Genomic DNA, 20297 nt, shown 5'->3' on the forward strand with positions numbered 1-20297 from the left:
TAATGGGATACTGATGTGCAGCCTCATCTGAGAGGAGGCACCTTTAAACTGAATGTAGAAATGTGCTCTCTTAGTTCAACATGAGTCACTGTTCACCTTTTCTGCTAAGGCTGCAGAACACTCCTGGGCACAGGAACGGGTAAAAGCTGCTGCAGAAGTCTGTATTTCGTTGCTCTGGGAGGATGTTTGCGGTCCTGCAGGCTGAAAGGCAGCACAGAAACATAAATTTTAATCACTTTCTGTGTCTTTATTTTAACATCACTGATAAACACGTTCCTTTGTCCCCCACACTTTACCTATGCACAGAAGAGCTGCACTGCCTCATTGCTGTTGGCTCATTCAGCTTTAATTCTGAAAATACTGCAGTCTTAAGTTTAATGGATGAGTATTTGGCTCAGCTTCTACTTAAAATACAAAAAAATCCATTAAGTCTTCTGTTTATGAAACATAACCATGAGAAAAGTGCTATGCTGGAAGGTCATGTTCTGAAACATTTCCTTTCTGTTGTTAAACATTTCCAGGAGTATTTGTGAAGTGTCCCACTCCTACTTCTAGGAGAAACACCAAAATGAATAAATCTTTTCCAGGATGGAGGTGCTGATTGATTAGAAGCTCAACATGACCCAGCAGTGCACTTGCAGCCCAGAAAGCAAACCGTATCCTGGGCTGCATCCAAAGCAGCGTGGCCAGCAGGGCAAGGGAGGGGATTCTCCCCCTCTGCTTCTCTCTTGTGAGACCTCACCTGGAAGACTGAGTCCAGTTCTGGAATGCCCAACGTAAGAAGGACATTGAACTGTTGGAATGGGTCCAGAGCAGGCCACGGAGATGATCCAAGGGCTGGAGCACCTTTGCTGTGAAACCAGGCTGAGAGTTGGGGTTGTTCAGCCTGGAGAGGAGAAGGCTCTGGGGATATCCTGTAACAGCTTTACAGCACTGAAAGGGGCTTCAGGAAAGCTGGGGAGGGACTTTTTCCAAGAGTTTGGAGTGACAGGATGAGAGGAATGGCTTTAAATTGGAAGGGGGAAGATTTAGATTAGACATCAGGAAGAAATTCTTCATGTTGAGGGTGGGGAGGCCCTGGCCCAGGTTGCCCAGAGCTGTGGTGGCTGCCCCATCCCTGGAGGGGTTCAAGGCCAGGTTGGATGGGGCTTGGAGCCCCTGATCCAGTGGGAGGTGTCCCTGCCCAGGGCAGGGGTGGGACTGGATGGGCTTTGAGGTCCCTTCTGACCCAAATCATTCTGTGATTCTATGATTTATTTGTAAGATACTAGAAATTTGCCATGTGTACAAGAATCATGAGAGCTTGAGTCCCTTCTAACCTAAACCATCCCGTGATTTTATGGTTCTGTAAGATTTTAGTCCTCTATTTTTAGCAGGTTTCATGGCCTGGCGTTCTTGTCTTCAGCCACTGTGCAGCAGAGCTGAAAGTGTAATGGCTGCAATTTAAAGGACTTTATTTTTTTTGGAAGCCTCACTGTTGACTTTTAGTGTCCACTGCTTTGATATTGGTCTGGAGCCACACGTTTAGGTACCTACCAATTGGCTGTTTGTAAGCTTTTCCAGAGCTAGAAGACCACATTGAAAGGCTTTTGCCTGTAAGAAAATACATAGCAAAGAACAGTGTCATCCAAGAAGAAGAAAAGATCTGTATGTCAACACTGTTAATCCTGCATTTTTTCAGTGGAAATAATATAACAAAAGCCATGCACTGTGTAACCACTGAAACTATTTACCTTTTGAGGTTTTTGTCTAGTCTGGAGTGAATTCATGGAAACATCTTTTGCGCATCTGCTAGCGCATGTAAACTGGCAGTCACTTTTTGATGTCTTTGTGGAGCAGAAAGACTGTAATTATGTCCCCCAGGTGCTCAGTACAGAAATATCAGATGGACAGGGTTAAAGGCTATTTATTCGTCATAAAAGATTGCACTATGAATATCTGTTGCTCTTGTATTTGAAGATGAGAAAGCTTTTTATCCACACTGCACAAATGTAAGGCTTGATTATAAGAAAGTTGAGGAGCTTTGCACTCAACTGGAGTGACAATGTAGAGAACAGTGCTTTGACATGGAATAGCTTTGCTGGAGACCTAGGGATTTTTCTCCATTGATCTGGGACTTGTGCATCCTTTTGGAAGGAAGAAGTGGGGTACCAGTGCCAAGTCAGAGGAGGAGGAATGTTTTGTGTAGTGCTGGAATCAGATAGATGAAACAAAACATTATTTCTAGACTTTCCATGCACTGACGTGGGATGAAGGCACATAGGAATCTAGGCATCATCCACGTGCACTTAGCATGAACGCAGCAGTTTCTCTTGCTGGTTAACTAGCAGCGTGCTAAGAGTTGCTTAGTTGTAGTGCCCTGCAAACTGGGACTGCTATTGGGAAAGCTGCAGTGAAGGTCTGGTAATGGTAAAATTGAGGGGTTTTATATATATAGAAAATACTCTAAAGGTTAAAAAGTAAGTTTGACTTACAAAAATATTTTTGACTACAGAGTTTTACATTTGTTGTTTCTAGAAGACAGTGTCTGAGGATTGGTAAGGGGATACAAAGCCATTTATCTCTAGGTCAATGTTGATTCCTGGCCTCAGGTTGGTAGTGACCAAAAGTCATCACCACCGATGCATGTTCAGTGACCTCTGTCAGATGGAACAGCAGTTGGAGTCCAAGTTTACTCGGTTGCCTCCCAGTATCACCTGCAGTCCTTTCAAAACAGAGTCCCAGTAGCTTTGGACGGCGTGCGAGTAGCCTGCAGAGTCACTCGGGGTGCTGGACGTGTCCCTGCACAGCGGTTCCGAGTGCCCAATGTGGTGGCGCTTGACAAGAACCGTTCTGTTGGGAGAGAGAAGTCCAATCCAGCCACATTGGAAAGCATGATTTCCATCCTTATTAATGTGGATGAAATCTCTCCTTAGGTTGAGAATTTCTTCTGCATGGGATCTCCATTAGCAGTATTTTTGGCATTGCGTGGTATCCAGCCAGGAAACAGCGGTAGTCAAGATCATATTCTACCCAGAACAACTTGTAACCGCTTACTAAATATTTTTCATCCATCAGATCCAGTGGTGAGTTTTAATTGCAGTTGCAAGCTTTTACCTTAACTGGTTTTAAGCATCAGCTGTGTGATGTCTGATCTTCAAGGTGTGTGAATCAACCCAGGCGTGGTCCAGCATGGAACTGTTTGTTATTAATTACTGTATAATGCATTGGTTTTTATAACTGTAGAACAAGAGTTTTTACAAATAACTGCTTTAAATGTTGTATGCTTATTTTATCTTATCATATATAAGATTTAAGATTACTCTGCTTTTTTTTATTTTTTTGATGAGAATTACTATTTCTCAGACAAGTTCCAACTTGTGTTTAACTTATTGACTTTGATTAAACATCATGTGTTTGAATATATAGTACTGCTGTTAAAATAAAGGCTTTACAAGCAGTTTACAAGATACTGTAGAAAAACAGAGAGTTCTTTCCCGAAAGGGTTCTGAAGATCAGCTTGTTAGAGGCTGGGGTAGTTCTTGGGAGGGCACTATTGGTATAATTTTCGTCTGTCCTTGCACGCTTCCACAGCCAGCCAGCGTTTGCTGTTATCAGGGGCAGATGCTGAACCTTTGATCTCTATCACCTTGGCAACTTCTTTGATGAAACTTTGATTGGGGATTTCGTGTTTACTGTAGAACAGTGATTTGGGGGTATTTTTTGGTATAAACGCTGCCGAACTGGATCTGTTGGAGAGAGTCCGGCAGAGGCCACCAAGATGATCTGAGGGCTGGAGCACCTCCTATACAAAGACAGGCTGAGAGAGTTGGGGTTGTTCAGCCTGGAGAAGAGGAGGTTCTGGGGAGACCTTAGAGCAGCTTCCAGTGCCGAAAGGGGCTCCAGGAAAGCTGGGGAGGGCTCTTGATGAGGCAGTGCAGGGACAGGATGAGGGGGAATGGTTTTAAGCAGAAAGAGGGGAGATTGAGATGAAATCTTAGGAAATTGTTTTCCTGTGAGGCACAGTTTGCCCAGAGAAGTCGTGGCTGCCCCATCTGTGGAGGTTTCAAGGCCAGGTTGGATGAGGTTTTGAGCAACCTGATCCAGCAGGAGGTGTCCCTGCTGACAGCAGTGGGGTTGGAACTGGGTGGGCATTAAGGACCCTTCTGACCCAAACCGTTCTATGATTCTGTATTCAGACTTCAATCACAACATGATGATTCTGTTCATCTCGGCATCTTGTCCTGCTCCACCTATTCCAAAACCAGAATTTTCCTTGGCCATCTAGGACAACTGGCCGGGATGCAGTCTGTGGTCCCACTCTGCAAATAGTTACTTCATTTAGCTTTAAGATAAAATAGTGCAGAATGCTTTTTCTGCTTCCAAGTAATCAAAGGAAACTAAAGAATTGATAGTTTGTTTGGTTTTTTTTATTAAACATGCTGATTCCTGGTTTGCACAGGGATCAATGAAGAGTCATTAAACAAAATGTTTACACGACCAGTTCCTCCCTCTCTGTTGTGTTGTGCAGAATCAGTTCAATATTGGTCCATCAAGCCATAATAACAAATATTTGTTAAGAGTAGCTTTTGTGTCGGTAACAGCAACGCATGGGAGAAGGGCTGCAGAGAAAGGTGCAAGAGTGAAGCATGGGGCAGCGAATTTATCTTCCAGGTTGTGAACTTAAAAGCGAACCAGAAGGTAGCACCACTATTCTGTCTCTTCCTAGGCTTCACTCGTTACAGATATTTTGGATTTAAGGTTGGAGAGGGCTCTGTATGGGAGACAGCTCTATATGGGAAGGGAATGTGATTTTTATTTTTTTTTTTTTTTCAATCTTGACAGTCAGGAGTTTCTTTTCTCAATCTTGCAGGCCTATAGATTAGAACCTTTAATTCTGAAACACTACAGCACCATCCCGCCTGTCCAGATCCACTGGTACGACCCTGCAAACCTTCTGCCGTATGACGATGTGGGACTAAATTTTAGCAACCCCACAAACGAACCTACCTCATTTAATGACAGCGAAAGTGGTTCAGCTGGACCAAGCCCAACTACGTCACCAGTCATGGCTCGACGCCGCTATGGAGAGTCTATAACCAACATAGGCAGAGCGAGTATGTTAGGTAAGCGCTCTTTATATCCTTTTTTTGATGTTTAGGACCTCCTTGTAGAGTTACACTGCTCTGTGGTGCAATGTTTGAATCATAGAATCATAGAATAACCAGGTTGGAAGAGACCCACCGGATCATCGAGTCCAACCGTTCCTGTCAAACACTAACCCATGTCCCTCAGCACCTCGTCCACCCGTGCCTTAAACACCTCCAGGGAAGGTGAATCAACCATCTCCTTGGACAGCCTGTTCCAGTGCCCGATGACCCTTGAGTGAAACCATAAGCTAACTATCCCTGGGTGTTTGTTCTGCATAGGTATATGTGGCTTATTTTAATCCAAACTAACGTTTACTTGGAAGAAAAGACAGTTTATGAACTCTGAAGTCAAGGTTTGCCAGGAGAGGATGTGGGTCAGGGACTTTATGCTACTGCAGCCTTATTGGTTTTTGCCTTGTTGAAGTAACAGCCTGGTGATTAACAGTTTCCACTGTACTTCATGGGAGGAAAAAAGCTTTAAAGCTTGTTTTGTGACTGCATTTTCTCATATTGGCAAATAAGAGAAAAATCACTCTATGTAACCTATTCCGTTTATCTCATGATCTTACAGTGGGAAATTCATGCTGTTTTAATAAGAAATCTATCCCCTTCTGGCTTTCGGATTCAAAATAAGCTCTGGTTTAAGTGAGCTTAAATTCACTTTCACTGGGGACTGGATTTGAGCACACACTTGCAGTTTTTGTTGACTCAAGGCTTTTCTTTAGCTCTCTGTCTGGGATTTGGAAGAAGACTAATGTGACCTAGTGCCAAGAATCTTCCCAATCAAATAAGTGAAGTATATAAAAGCACGTTAGTATTTCAAAGCAGGGTTGCTCTTTGCTGCCTTCCTGTCCCAACTTTAATGCCATGTCCATAAGGTGGCAGCAAAGCCGGGAGAAAACATCACAGATCTGTTCTTACCTTTTACACCCCTCTTCCCTGAGCAACCAAGATAATCCTTCTAAAGACTGATGGAGGATTGCTAAATATGAGGGTTGTGCCAACTCAAGGACCCTTAATGCGCAGAGTGTTTTGATTATCCTGGTGGGATTTTTATGTGAAGAAAGCTCTATGTTGATATAAAAGCAACTTTTTCTTAGGCTTTTTTATGAAAGAGGAATTAAAACAGACCTGTAAAAGCACCACATTTCATGCTGTAGAATTGTTCTCGTGTATTTTTTTATCCCTAACTACAGTTTCCAAATTGCTGTATTAGATTAGTCTCAGGATAAACAGTGCACACTTAAGTCAGATAACCTGTTCCCATCCTCAAAAAGCATGAATAGTGTTTTCTTTGTCTGTCACTCAGTTCTAATTGATGGGTGCTACAGTGACTTTTAATTTGCGGTTTGATTTAGCTGCTTTTGTGCTTGGGTTTTTTCCCCCTCCGTGCTGAATGCAGGAGCTGCGAGCATTGGGATGGGCCTCAGGAGGATGCTTTTCTCAAGATTTGGTCAATCCAGTACAACCACCCTACAGCCACTCGAGACAGGGAATGATGGAGCCAAGGAGGATGAGGGGGAGACCGCAACTGTTGGAACGCCGCCTTTCTCACACAGCACCTCGGGCTTTCCCAGACCCACAGGTAAGTGACGAGAGCACCTTACAAACCCCATGGAAACAAGACCTTTAATGGGCTGTGTCTGCATGTTCTATGAGGCTGGAAATCATAGAATCACCAGGTTGGAAAAGACCCACTGGATCATCGAGTCCAACCATGTGGCATCAAATGCCATAGCAACATGTATTTCCCTGTATTTCAGAAAGTTCTAGGCATCCACCTTCTGAAATAAATATTTTCTAGAGGGATCTCAGCATTTGCTGGATACATCGGTGTAGTTACCATAAGGACCACAAATAAATATATTTATATAGTTAATATAAGGAAAAGAGCTGCTTTTTAATGCTGGGCTTTAGGTTTAGTTTCTTTTCTCACCCCACCCCTGCACAGCAACCGCTCTTAGCTCAGGTTTGTGCTAACACATGTACCTTAAAATGTTTGTACGTATCGTTAAGAGTCACAGTTGACTTAGGTGAATGCCCTGGGGAAATGATTTTGAACCAGAAGAGAAGTTTAGACTAGATATTAAGAAGAAATTTTTTACACTGAAGGTGAGAACCCTTATCTTCTTGTCACCCAGAGTTATTGAGATTGACTACTCAGGTACGGCCACACCTTAACGACTCTGAGCTGATTTGATTTCATTCCCCTGGATCTGCAATGAGCTTCCAGGAATAAAGTATGCTTGCCATTTTGGGGAAAAATATGAATTTGAAAACAATTCTGTATATAAATTTTCTGTGAAGTCTCTGCTTGGCAGAAGCACTCTGAGGACAAACCCCGAGTCTTCTCCAGCGCTGAGTGAAGTGTACCTGCCTTAATGGTTAAATTAAACTGTTCAGCATAAGTTTGTTTCAACATGCTGGTGTTTTTATGCTGACATACAATTCTAACAGCGTTTCTGTTTCTTGTTTGATTTCTAGCGGAGCTGGAGCACAGGATTGATTTTGAGCTCAGGGAAGGTCTCGTGGGGAGCAGATACCTGTCCGCAGTCACATCCCACACTGCCTACTGGTCATCTATGGATATTGCTCTTTTCCTTCTGAAGTTCTTGTACAAAGATGACCAGGAAGATGCTGACGAATCCAATTTAGTCACCGGTTGACTGAGAGTGGCACGAGGTGGAAAAGGAAATATTAAAGCAAATGGCACAAACCTGGTGTTGTACTGTTGTACTGCGGAACTGCAGCATGGAGGTTTCAGGTTTAAGTGCATGTTTGGATTTTTTCCTGTTTCTAAAGAGAAAGAAAAGTTTATTTGTATTTACAAGCACTTTATCGTTTTAAACATTTTGCAGTGCTTAATTACACCTGAAATGATTCCAAATTCCTGGACTCTATCAAAAGCCAATCCGACGTGTAACATCCCGTAAGCACGATTGTGCATTGTGCTTGGGTGACATACTTGTTAATGACCATAATTGCCGTTTAGTTCATGAAAGTATAAAACATCAGTTGATTTTAAAAAAAAAATAAAATAAATAAAATAATTTCCATTAACAAAAGTATATGTTAGATACAGACCTAAAACTGCCATGTTCTGATGTTTTACGTCTCGGTAAATAACAAACGGTGGTGTCATTTTTCTAGGACTGTATTTCAGCTCCGCACCCTGTTATCCACAGCACCATTTGAAAGACCATTCTGACTGCTGGCTTCGGAGGGCGTATTGTGTGTGGCACATCTAGAAACTAATGCTGAAAAAAAGCATGAATCAAATATTTCAAATACTGTAATTATAATTTTTTTCGTATCTCTAATTGTTTCATTTTATCCCAGTGTATACAACATTACTTTTTTACTGGTTTCTTTTGACATAATTTAAGAACCACATTTATTTTCTACAGTGTTAAGACTTTTTCTCAGAAATACATATCTTTGTACTACTATTCAAATGAATATATGGACACTGTGGCACACTTTAAGTATTTTTTCATTAAAAACAAATATTTGTGGTTTCACACCAATGACATCGGTCCCATTATTCTCAAAGGTAAGTAACTGCCTCTGCTCTTTAGGACAGAAGAATCATGGAATCACAGAATGGTTTGGGTTGAAAGGGACCTTAAAGATCATCCAGTCCCACCCCCTGCTGTGTTACCCGACAATATCTGCACATCTTTTAGTGCATTGATTTTTACTTTTAACTGAGCCTTTTGAGGGTCTGTTGTGTGTTGTAAAATTTTGCATCCCGAATATTTCCATGGAACTTCTCTCTGGATTTTTTCAGGAGAAATTTGTAACCCATATTGCTGTAGACCATGTTGCAACTCCTTCAGTACCATATTCAGATCTGCCTTTCCCGTTACCAGAATGTCATCCATATAATGATAAACAATCAATTCTTTATGATACTCTCTAAAACTGCACAGGGCACGATCTACATATTAATTGGCACATTGTTGGTGAGTTTTTCATTCCCTTTCATTGGTTATAGACTCTCCATAGCGGCGTCGAGCCATGAAATAACTGAGGTCAGTTCGTTTGTGGGGTTGCCAACATTGAGAATGGGTTTATTTCAATTTCCCAATACATTTGCAGTTCTGAAGTAAAAGGCACCAGTGACTGGGAACAGAAGCTGTCTTGTCCTGATCTGAACGTCCCAGAAGAGAAATTGCAATTTTAGCAGCTGCGTTTTTGGAAAAGGGTACGTACTTCCTTTACAGGAACTCATACTTGATTTTATTTCTGAACTTCTCATTGGCACTGTTGCAAGGCGGGGGTTTCTGCAATCGAAGGAGTCACAAGTGTGTTGTATCTTGTGATAGCGTCCACATGATACACTGCTGTCCCTTCGTCACTGCCAATTTCAACAGATAACCTGCCTGAGTCAGTGTTTGAGGACAGAGACTTCATTTTAAACACAAGGAAAACACAGCTGCCTGACAGCGAATGTTGTCGAGCTGCTGCTGAGGTCCTTTTTGGGGCTCTGGCATGTCAAGGGCCTTCTCCATGGTTCCTGCATCCCCCTCTGCTGAAAGCCCAGCCCTGCTCCATAGGGGAGAACGTGGAGTGGAGGCCACAACCAGTCTCCAGAGAGACCTTAGAATGGCCTTCCAGCACCTGAAGGGGCTACAGGAAAGCTGGAGAGGGACTGTTTACAAGGGCTTGGAGTGATAGGACATGGGGGAATGGCTTTGAACTGGCAAGGGGATGATTTAGATGAGACATGAGGAAGAAATTCTTCACAGTGAGGGTGGTAAAACAGTGGCACAGGTTGTCCAGAGAAGCTGTGGCTGCCCTATCCCTGGAGGGGTTCAAGGCCGGTCTGGATGGGGCTTGGAGCCCCTGATCCCATGGGAGGCATCCTGTTGCCTTCGGAGGTGTTGCCTTTGGAGGCGTGGCGACCTGGTTCAGGAACGGCATGGTGACCAAACCCAGGCCGCTCCAACCCAGCTACCAACATTTCCCCCCTCCCTATGCTTAACGGAATAGCCAAAAAATTATAAAATATAAAAATCTTAGCAAATATAAAATCTTAACAATATATAATCTTACCAAATTTAAATAAATTAACAAATATAAAAATCTTAACAAGTCTCAAATATAACATCAAAAGCCTAAATTTAAAATATAAAGTCTAAAAAGTGCAAACAACAGTTTCATAGTAACAAACACTTGGCACACTTGGGTAAATGGTAACTTGAATGTAACTGGGTGTAATGCTAACCAAATACCTTCTTAAAGCAGCTGCTGGTGTTCTACAAACATAAAATTAACCTTCGCTGGCCAGCTCTTAACAAACGACACAAGTTTACTCAATATACAGAATCACAGAATCACGAGGTTGGAAGAGACCCACTGGATCATCGAGTCCAACCATTCCTATCAGACACTAAACCATAACCCTCAGCACCTCGTCCACCCGTCCCTTAAACCCCTCCAGGGAAGGTGACTCAACCCCCTCCCTGGGCAGCCTCTGCCAGGGACCAATGACCCTTTCTGTAAAGAATTTTTTCCTAACGTCCAGCCTGACCCTCCCCTGGTGGAGCTTGAGGCCATTCCCTCTCGTCCTGTCCCCTGTCACTGGGGAGAAGAGGCCAGCTCCCTCCTCTCTACAACCACCTTTCAGGTAGTTGTAGAGAGCAACGAGGTCATCCCTCAGCCTCCCATACTGGGTCGGACGATTTCCACTTCAGTTTAATTGGTGGAAGTGGGTATGCGGCAGTGGCCCTTATGGTAAATTTGTCACTCTGGCTTTTAATAGGGCTAGAGCGTCCCTTCCCAGCAGGGGTGGGACTCCCGACACAACATATGGGAAGAGGGTAATAGTTTTCTCCGGCCCCTTTTCAGTGTGCAGCGTTATTACTATCGGTTGAGCGCTCTTCCGAGCTCGGGTTAATCCCCCAACTCCTCCCACCATAGGGGCGTCTTCCAATTTCCAACGTGGGGGCCAACTCGTCTCGGGAATAACTGTAACGTCTGCTACGGTATCGATCAAAAAGGGGACACTAATGGTGGTGCCATTTAGGGTATTATAAAGGGAACAACTCCCCTACACCACTGGTGGGTTATCACACTTCACTGCCAGGGCCACCCTGGGGTCTCGCCCCCAGAGGGTGGTCCTTGCTGTCCCTGAGATAAGGGCAGGTTCGACTGGACCGCTGGTTGGATCATAAAGTTGGTTGCTTCTCGGGGGGGCTGCAGGTTCGGGGGCGCTTCGCCCCATTCGGGGTTGGCAAGTTGGGCCGCCTGGTGTCCCAAGTGGGAGAGGGCCGTGCGCGGCCCAGGTGCCCTCTCCCCCTCCCGTTTCCCTGAGTTTTAGATCTGCATTCCTTGGCAAAATGCCCTTGCTTCCCGCAGACCCAACACAGTCCTCTGGGTCGATTCTGGCACAGGGGGAATGCTGTTGGCAAGTCATGAAACCGAGGGCAGTTTGTTACAACGTGACCCACCTGGCCACATGTAGAGCATGCCATCACGTTGGTGATTGCAGTGCTAACGGCCACCTGGATTGGGGCTAGATGCTCTTCCTTCGCGACATGCTTGATCATGTCCGCGATACTTGACCCCAGCGGCAATGACCGCAGGATTTCTTTGGTTGTCGAGTTGCACTGCTGACGCAAGCATTCTGCTACCACCGGGCCTTTTGCTTCCGCAGGCAGGCTCGAAGAGTCGACTGCTGCCTGGAGACGGTCCACGAATTGTATGAAACTCTCACTTTCACTTTGTTTTATCGTGGACCATGGTGATGGCTTGGCGATAACTCTAGAGGCTGTGCGAATGGCTTCTCTGGCCGCACGGGTAGTCGCCGTGACTTCATGGGCCCGGAGGCCCTGAGCTTGCGCCTGAGGGGTGATCATTGCTGGGGCTGTTCCCATGAGCCGCTGCAGGCTGGAGCCGTGCAGTGGGCGATCTGCCCCAGCTACTTGGGCCAGCTGCTTCACGCAGTTGTCCTCCCATTCTTGTTTGAACACAATCATCCCTGCCCCGTCAAATATTAATCTACAAGCTTGTTTTATATCAAAGGGCAGCATATCATCTCCACCGAAAACGCTGTCTATGAGGGTGGAGACCATGGCAGAAGTAAGCCCTTTATCCCTAATTGCTTTAACAATTGCTTGTACGTCCTTAGGGTTTATTGGTGAGTGGACCCTCTGTCCCCTCTGTCACCCGGACCGGGAACGCCAGCGTGGCCCATGGGGCCCGATCGGCACATGCCATCTTTATTTTTCTCCAACCCGTGAGAGGGATTTGTCCCCCTCTCGGCTTTTCTTTAATTTGAGTGGGGATGTGTCGGCTTTTAACTCTATGCACCCCCACTCCCTCCTCCTCTGAGCTCGAGTCGGTTGTGACCCACCCACCCCGACTAGTGTCCGAGCCGGAGCCGGAACTCGACTGACCGGCCACTTCCGGGCCCCGAGCTCTTTTTGTTGGGCCCCAGCCCCGCCCACCTCCCTTGCGGACGTTCTGATTGGCTGATTTTTCCAGACGGAGCTCTGATTGGCTCTCCGCCCCTCGCCCCCCCCCCCTTCTCTTTCACAATCTCCTCCCTCTCACGCTCGCACGCGCTATTCAATTCCCGCGCTACCTCCCTGTTCCCGCCGCGAGCGTTCTCACCCCGCCTTTCCCTTTCCCGCCCGGCGCCATCTTGGGCCGCAGGAGGTGCCGCTCTACCCGAGACCCCCTCGGGCTCCGCTTTTCCAGCGGCGCCCCTGGCCTCCTCGGCCAACCCACCCCAGAAGGATTGATTGGGGATTGAGGGGACGTATCACCCTTTCGCAAACATTTAGACTCTGCATAATCATCACCACGTGGGGGGTGCAGAGTCCGCGTGGCCGCCCCGACCCCCAGTCCCGGGGTGGCCGGCAAACAGTCCCTGGCCGCCCCCCAGGTCTCCTGCTCCTGTGTGGCCTCCTGCAGGGCCTGTACGACTTTCCCCCACGACTTAAGGCTTTTCGCACAACCCGAGGACATCGCCTCCTCGGCTAACGCTTTGGTGCATTCATCCCGCACCTCGGGGTGGAGAATATCCACCGGCTGGTCAATGACCCCAAGCTCTAAAAGTCTCGCAATGGCGAGAATAAAATCTTTAGGCTTACAATCTGTCTTATATAATTGTGATACGACCTTCACAAGGGCTTCCATCCTCCTTGTGGGTCCGGGAGCGTCCTCCCCGCCGGGCTGGTCCAGCCGCACCGGCCGCCGTTCACACGATTCCAAGCGACTTCCCGATTCCCGGAGCTCCTTCCCGGCTCCTGGGTTTCGGCACCACTTGTTGCCTTCGGAGGTGTTGCCTTCGGAGACGTGGCGACCTGGTTCAGGAACAGCACGGCGACCAAACCCAGGTCACTCGGTCCCTGAGCTCACAGACACCGATGTGGTGGACGGCAAATGGCGTTTATTGATACGTAACACAGCCTTATATAGCCTGGGCTTAGGACGTCACTGCCGTCTGCTTACATCATGAACTAATACGCAATTGGCTACTCGGAGGGGGTCCTACCTTTCCGTACATCGCGAGATCTTCCGACCGCCGGGCCTTAGCTACCCACAGCGTCCCTGCCCATGTCAGGGGTGGAACTGGATGGGCTTTAAGCTCCCTTCCAGCCCAAATATTCTATGATTTATTTGCTTCTGAGAGGGTGGCCGCTCAGCTTATTGTGGGGTTTGGCCGCCTCCCAAGCTCCTGTGGAGTCTTTTCATCCGAGGGAGACGGGGTTGTTTGGGGCATCCTCCCCGCACAGTGACTGGGTTTTTGAATATACGCCTCTAGAAGTGACTGCCATTGCCTCCTGGTGTTCAGAGGCTCTGACACCCTCTCCCTGCTGTGTTTGTGAAGCGGTGTGATGCTCCTGTGAGCACCCAGAGAAGGGTTCTCATTCCCCGAGCGCTGCTGTGTTGTGACAGCAGAGGCAGCACTTGTGCGATGCTCCCTTTATCCCCGCTTGGAGCCAAGAATTAAAATTCCTTCCAACGGGCTTTGATAAATGGCTGCATTTTTTGCTCAGTATGGGGGTTTGGCTTTTCTAGCCAAACAGGCTTTTAGTTTTGTCCTTTTTATTCCCTTGCTCCTTGTAGAGATTCTCTAACCGCTAAAGTGTCTTAACAATAGGTTACCCATTGGCCCAGTTAAACAAGCACTGCAAACTGCTCTGAATGTTGTATCAATCAAAGCAGCTATTGAAATGAAACGATAACTGCTGAAATCTCTATGGGATAATCTGGAAATTAATTATTTTTTTCTTGTAGAGCCACTAAAGATACAGGGAGTCTGTGTATTTCAGAAAGTTCTAGACATTCACCTTCTGAAAGTCCATGTTTCCTAGAGGGGCCTCAGCATTTGCTGGATACTTCGGTGTAGTTACCATAAGGACCACAAATAAATATATTTATATAGTTAATATAAGGAAAAGAGCTGCTTTAAAATGTTGGGCTTTAGGTTTAGTTTCTTTTCTCACCCCACCCCTGCGCAGCACCGCTCTTAGCTCAGGTTTGTGCTAACACATGTACCTTAAAATGTATGTACACATCGTTAAGAGTCACAGTTGACTTAGGTGAATGCCCTGGGGAAATGATTTTGAACCAGAAGAGAAATTTAGACTAGATATTAAGAAGAAATTCTTCACACTGAGGGTGGGGAGGCCCTGGCCCAAGCTGCCCAGAGCAGGGGTGGCTGCCCCATCCCTGGAGGGGTTCAAGGCCAGGTTGGATGGGGCTTGGAGCCCCTGATCCAGTGGGAGGTGTCCCCATGTCAGGGTGGAACTGAATGGGCTTTGAGGTCTCTTCCAACCCGAACCATTCTATGATTCTATGTATAATTATGCACCAGGATCCTTTCAAGACAAAAGAGAGTTGCATAAAATCAACTTGGTTGAGGCCGGAGAATACCAGATCTCAGATTAGCTTTGTATCTGAAACTAATTCAGGAGAAGCTGAGAAGTTTTGTGATGAAAGGAAACAGTCTCCAAATAAAGCACTGAAAGGTCATTGCTGAGGTTTTAAAACAACGTGGAAGGCTCTGGAGTAGATGTGTTGGATGTACGGCCCCTGGGCTGCCCTGGCAGTGGTATTTGTGAGCTCTGTGGCTTATGTAGAAGGTGCAGAATCTAAACTGTTGTTAATCAGGCTGTGTTGCTGAATAGCAGCGTTCTCAGTGTAAACAGATGTGGCATCATCAGCCCACGCCAGCAGGCAGCCACAACAGTGCCTCAGAAATGTGGAAACCACCCAGATGTCCCTTTCTGGAATTAGAATCATTAGGTTGGAAAAGACCTTAGAGATCATCAACTCCAACTCTACCTGTCTGCTACTAAACCACGTCCCCAGGTACCTCGTCTACCCACCTTTTAAACCCCTCCAGGGATGGGGACTCCACCACCTCCCTGGGCAGCCTCTGCCAGGGCCCGAGAACCCTTTCAGGGAAGTTTTTCCTGATGTCCGATCTAAACTTCCCCTGGCACATCTTGAGGCTGTTCTGTCTTGTCTTCCCACCTATCACTTGGGAGAAGAGACCAACACCCACCTCTCTGCGATCTCTTTTTTTCTGGTGGAGAGGATGGTTCTTCCTCCCAAACAATATCGTGGGGGCTGTTGCTTGTTTCCCTGATCTGGAGCAATGGGAAAGGAATCAGGAGCTGTGGTGGGGTTATGGGTTTAGGAATCATTTGGAAGAGGAAGAAACAACACAAAGAAACAGAGAAGGGAGGGGAGAGGAATGGAAGGGAAGCAGATGACAGAAGCAGCACTACTGAATCAATACCCAACATAGATGTTCAGCTGGTGGGAAGGACCTTGCTTCAATACGCATCTCTGACGTATGAGGACAGGCTGAGAGAGTCGGGGCTGTTCAGCCTGGAGAAGGCTCCAGGGAGACCTTAGAGCAGCTTCCAGTGCTGAAAGGGGCTCCAGGAGAGCTGGGGAGGGGCTCTGGATCAGGGAGGACAGGGACAGGCCGAGGAGGAATGGTTTTAAGTGGAAAGAGGGGAGACTGAGATGAGATCTTAGGAAGAAATGTTCTCCTGTGAGGATGGTGAGGCACGGGCACAGGAGGCTGCCCCATCCCTGGAAACATTCAAGGTTAGCGTGGATGGGGCTTGGAGCCCCTGATCCAGTGGGAGGTGTCCCTGCCCATGGGATGACCAGTAGAGGTCCCTTCCAGTCCAGAGCGTTCCATGATTCTGTGCTACTGAACCAACAGCTGAATGCTTGGTGTTTACGAAGCATAATGTTCGGCTGGGACAGTCGTGTCTCCTGGCACACTCCTCGGGTTTTCTCCTTTATGCTTCCCAGACTGCTCCTTGAACGCTGTTGAGTGTGGGTTTTTTTAATTTTCATATAAATAGAGTATTAAAAAAACAGCAGGGAGAAGGGAGGGAGGTGAGGCCGCTTTGTGGTGGTTACAGAAAAGGGAAGAGGGTAGAAATGTTCCTTCCAACGATGTGTGCTGTGCTGTCACGAAAGAAACCTGTGATCTCCTCTGCCTTGGAGGGACCACATCTGCGTTTGGGGGGGAGGAGGGAGAAGGAAAAACAGGCAGAAGTGCTGATTAAATCAAGGCAAAGCTTGGCAGGGCTGTGGAACAGCCTGATGCAGATCAGCCAGCACGTGTTTAACACATGTCGGAGCTTGATGCTCCCATCAGGAGACGTGGGCGCAAGGCGGATGGCAGCGAGCAGGATGAGAGCTACGGCCCTCGCCCCCCCTGAGGGGCTCAGTCATAGAATCGTTTGGGCTGGAAAAGACCTCTAAGCTCATCCAGTCCAACTGTCAGCCCAACACCACCATGCCTGATAAACCATGTCCCCAGGTGCCATGGTTATACATTTTTCTAATCCCTCCAGGAATGGAGACTCCACCACTGCCCTGGGCAGCCTCTGCCAGGGCTTCACCGCTCTTTCAGTAAAGAAATTTTTACTAACACCCAATCTAAACCTCCCCTGGTGCATCTTGAGGCTATTTCCTCTCATCCTATCACGTGTTACTTGGCAGAAGAGACCAACATCCACCCTGCTACTACCTCTTTTCAGGTCCTACGTCTTCCCCTCAGCACCTTCTTATTCTTTGAGGTTGAGTGATCTCCTCCCACTCACCATGAGCACATCTGAACAAAGGCCCTGCTGTTCATCCAAAATACCACTGCAGCAGGGTTTCTACCGCTCCTCAAATCCTGCGTTCAGTTCTGGGCCCCTCACCACAAGAAGGATGTTGAGGCTCTGGAGCGAGTCCAGAGAAGAGCAACAAAGCTGGTGAGGGGGCTGGAGAACAGGCCTTATGAGGAACGGCTGAGAGAGCTGGGGGTGTTTATCCTGGAGAAGAGGAGGCTGAGGGGAGACCTCATTGCTCTCTCCAACTCCCTGAAAGGAGGTTGTGGAGAGAAGGGAGCTGGGCTCTTCTCCCAAGGGACAGGGGACAGGACGAGAGGGAATGGCCTCAAGCTCCACCAGGGGAGGGTCAGGCTGGACATTAGGAAAATTATTTTCACGGAAAGGGTCATTGGTCCCTGGCAGAGGCTGCCCAGGGAGGGGGTTGAGTCCCCTTCCCTGGAGGGGTTTAAGGGACGGGTGGACGAGGTGCTGAGGGACGTGGGTTAGTGATTGATGGGAATGGTTGGACTCGATGATCTGATGGGTCTCTTCCAACCTGGTGATTCTGTGATTCTATGATTGCCCCAGTGACCACACTCAGTCAATGACAGTCCTGCAAGTCACCTTGTGGCCTGTCTGCTTCAGAGGCATCTCGCAGAACGGGAGCAGGGAGCCCAAAACGTACACATTGAGGCTCCAGGGGAACTGAAACCCCTTCCTGAGCTTGTTCTGATCCTGGGGGTTATCTGGTACGTGCTTTCCAACCCATTTTCAGGAGGCAGCCTCTAAGGAGGAGCTGGGCTGCAGTTCTGTGCCAGGACAATAGGACCCTTTGCTTCCCTGCCCAAAGCCACCCAAAGTTAGACAATATTGACCAGCTAAAGTGAGGAGAGACCAGTGGGTCTGGTCTGACCTCCCGCAGGCAAGAACTTCCCACCCAGCATCGCCAGGCTGCTTTCTAGGGATTATTTCCTTCCCAAGTCACTGGGCTGACTGAGGGTTACAGCTTTGACATCTGCAACCACAAAGTCTCATGGAAAAAAAAAAAATGTTGAGGACTGGCTGCTCCAAGCTGCCTCTCTCCGCCTTGGATTTGGGTTCCAAACAGCCTCAGCAGGTGACGGTGCCTGCAGACGTCTGCAGCCCATCCTGGCCCTGCATTCTGCTGCGCGTCCTATTCTTTTATTCCAGCTACCCAATGCAAATCAGACCCGCAGGGATTTTGCGGTGAATGTCTTGCCAATTCTAGTTATGTTGCATAATCACGATGGCATTCTTGGCCTCCTTGGGTTTATGATTTATGGTGACATTTTCGCAGCCTTCTGGGAGCTCTGGCTGCAAGCTGTTCCTGGGGAAGCGTTAAGGTGCCCCTGGGTTTATTCTGTGGAGAAAGTGTGTGCCTATATATTCTGTGCATTATACACGTCTGCAGAGTGCGCTTGTTTCTTCACAGCCTAACCAGTGTTTAAATCAAGGCTTTCAAATGAGCCTCGAGGCTTTCAAATGAGCCTCAAAGCTTCTGCAACATCATTTTACCCTCTCCAAACTGTTTAGTTAATTAACCTGCTAAATCAGCTCTTGCTGACTCTCCCTGAAGATACCCCTCCTGAACATGATTTTTTCTTTAGATTTGGATGAAATGCAATGGTTGAGTCATGGGTTTTCATTCTGGCTCGGGTGCTGGAGCAGGGAACGTTGTTCATAGTGTTGGCTGTTGCCGTATGCTTTTTTCATCAAGGAAAAGGGTGCAACTTTCTTTTTTGCTTCGCTCTCTGCTGACTCATTCCCCAAATATGTTTCTGGTTAGGGTGCCTTGGAACTTCTTCCTGACATAAGGTTTTCTAGTTTGCAGTCAGCTTTGTGAATCGCCTCCACGAGCTCTAAAACCTCCCAGCTCCTGGGAGGAGAGAACGGGTGTCCCAGAGAGCAGTGGGAGCAGCAAGATGCTTGCCTGGACCTTGGGTGCTTTCTGTGTTTGGTTCTCCTGCTCTGATGCCCGCCAAGTCCTTCACATCCTGCCTGTGGATTGTTCATCGAATCACTAGGTTGGAAAAGACCTTTGAGATCATCAAGCCCAACCATACTTGTCCACTACTAAATCACATCCCGAAGCACTTCATCTCCCCGTCTTTTAAGCAGCACCAGGGTTGGGGACTCCACCACCTCCCTGGGCAGCCTGGTCCAGTGCTTGAGAACCCTTTCGGTGAAGAAATTTTTCCGAATGTCCTTGTTGTGCCTGGGCGGTCTAGGAAAAGCCCAGGGAGTTTCAGAGAGTTCTCCCTTCTGGATTAAGTGCAATGACCTTTACCACTGATGCCAAATTTCCTTGGAGAAGGTGGGTTAATGGGGCTTTTGTCAGAGCCAACCCTGTGCTCCCGGCATCCCGTTCTTAGCAGTGGGCAGCTTAGAATCATAGAAGCACCAGGTTGGAAGAGACCCACGGGATCATCGAGTCCGACCATTCCCATCAAACACTAACCCATGTCCCTTAGCACCTCGTCCACCTGTGCTTCCAGTGCTTGGCCAACAGAAGGGAACAGGTCCCCAAACAGGGGACAACAAAATCATTCAAATGATGTTTCCTGAACCTGACTTTGCAGAAAGCAGCCTTGCCCCTCGGAGCACGAGGCTGGGTTCCTGAAAACCAGTGTCCGTCACACCCTACCAGTGACAGCTCGCTGCGACTGGGCTGTAGGTGTACGCCCCATCCTCACCTCCCAGAGTCCTAACAGCCCAGGAGGTGCCAGAGAGGCCAAGAAGAACAGCTCGCTTCTTTCCCAGCTAAGGGAACTGGGATGCCGAGAGTTAAGCGACTGGCCCAAAGCCAGAGTGCTTGGAAACAAGCCCACGTATTCCCTGTATTAGCTGGAACGTGAGCGGGTGCCATGCCCTGCCCTGCTGGAAACGTCACCCACGATCTCTGCTATTCTGCAAAGAAGCATCTCCTCTTTTTTTTTTCTCCCAGCCTTAAACTCCTCTGCCTTGCAGGACAATCCCCATCTGTTTGATCTTCTGGGATGCAGGAGAGCCGAAACGCGCCGCCTTTGCAATCTCCCTTCTCACTTCCTACGACTTTGCTTGG

General features: G+C 47.5%; 1 protein-coding gene across 4 annotated transcripts in view; it reads left to right on the forward strand.

The window, feature by feature from the left end:
* The window catches only part of DDHD1 (DDHD domain containing 1), a 42208-nt gene extending 33556 nt beyond the window's left edge, over positions 1-8652 (forward strand). For 3 of the 4 annotated variants that reach the window (XM_069856840.1, XM_069856842.1, XM_069856843.1), the window contains 4 exons: positions 2916-3065; positions 4853-5105; positions 6532-6714; positions 7614-8652. In XM_069856840.1, the coding sequence (XP_069712941.1) occupies positions 2916-3065; positions 4853-5105; positions 6532-6714; positions 7614-7795 (768 nt within the window). In that variant the 3' untranslated portion in view covers positions 7796-8652. The remainder of the gene's footprint in view (positions 1-2915; positions 3066-4852; positions 5106-6531; positions 6715-7613) is intronic. The other variant, XM_069856841.1, reaches the window with a different exon arrangement.
* The last annotated feature ends 11645 nt before the right edge of the window (positions 8653-20297 follow it).

The sequence above is a fragment of the Phaenicophaeus curvirostris genome, chromosome 5 (genome assembly GCF_032191515.1).
Source record: "Phaenicophaeus curvirostris isolate KB17595 chromosome 5, BPBGC_Pcur_1.0, whole genome shotgun sequence".
Taxonomy (NCBI): Eukaryota; Metazoa; Chordata; class Aves; order Cuculiformes; family Cuculidae; genus Phaenicophaeus; species Phaenicophaeus curvirostris.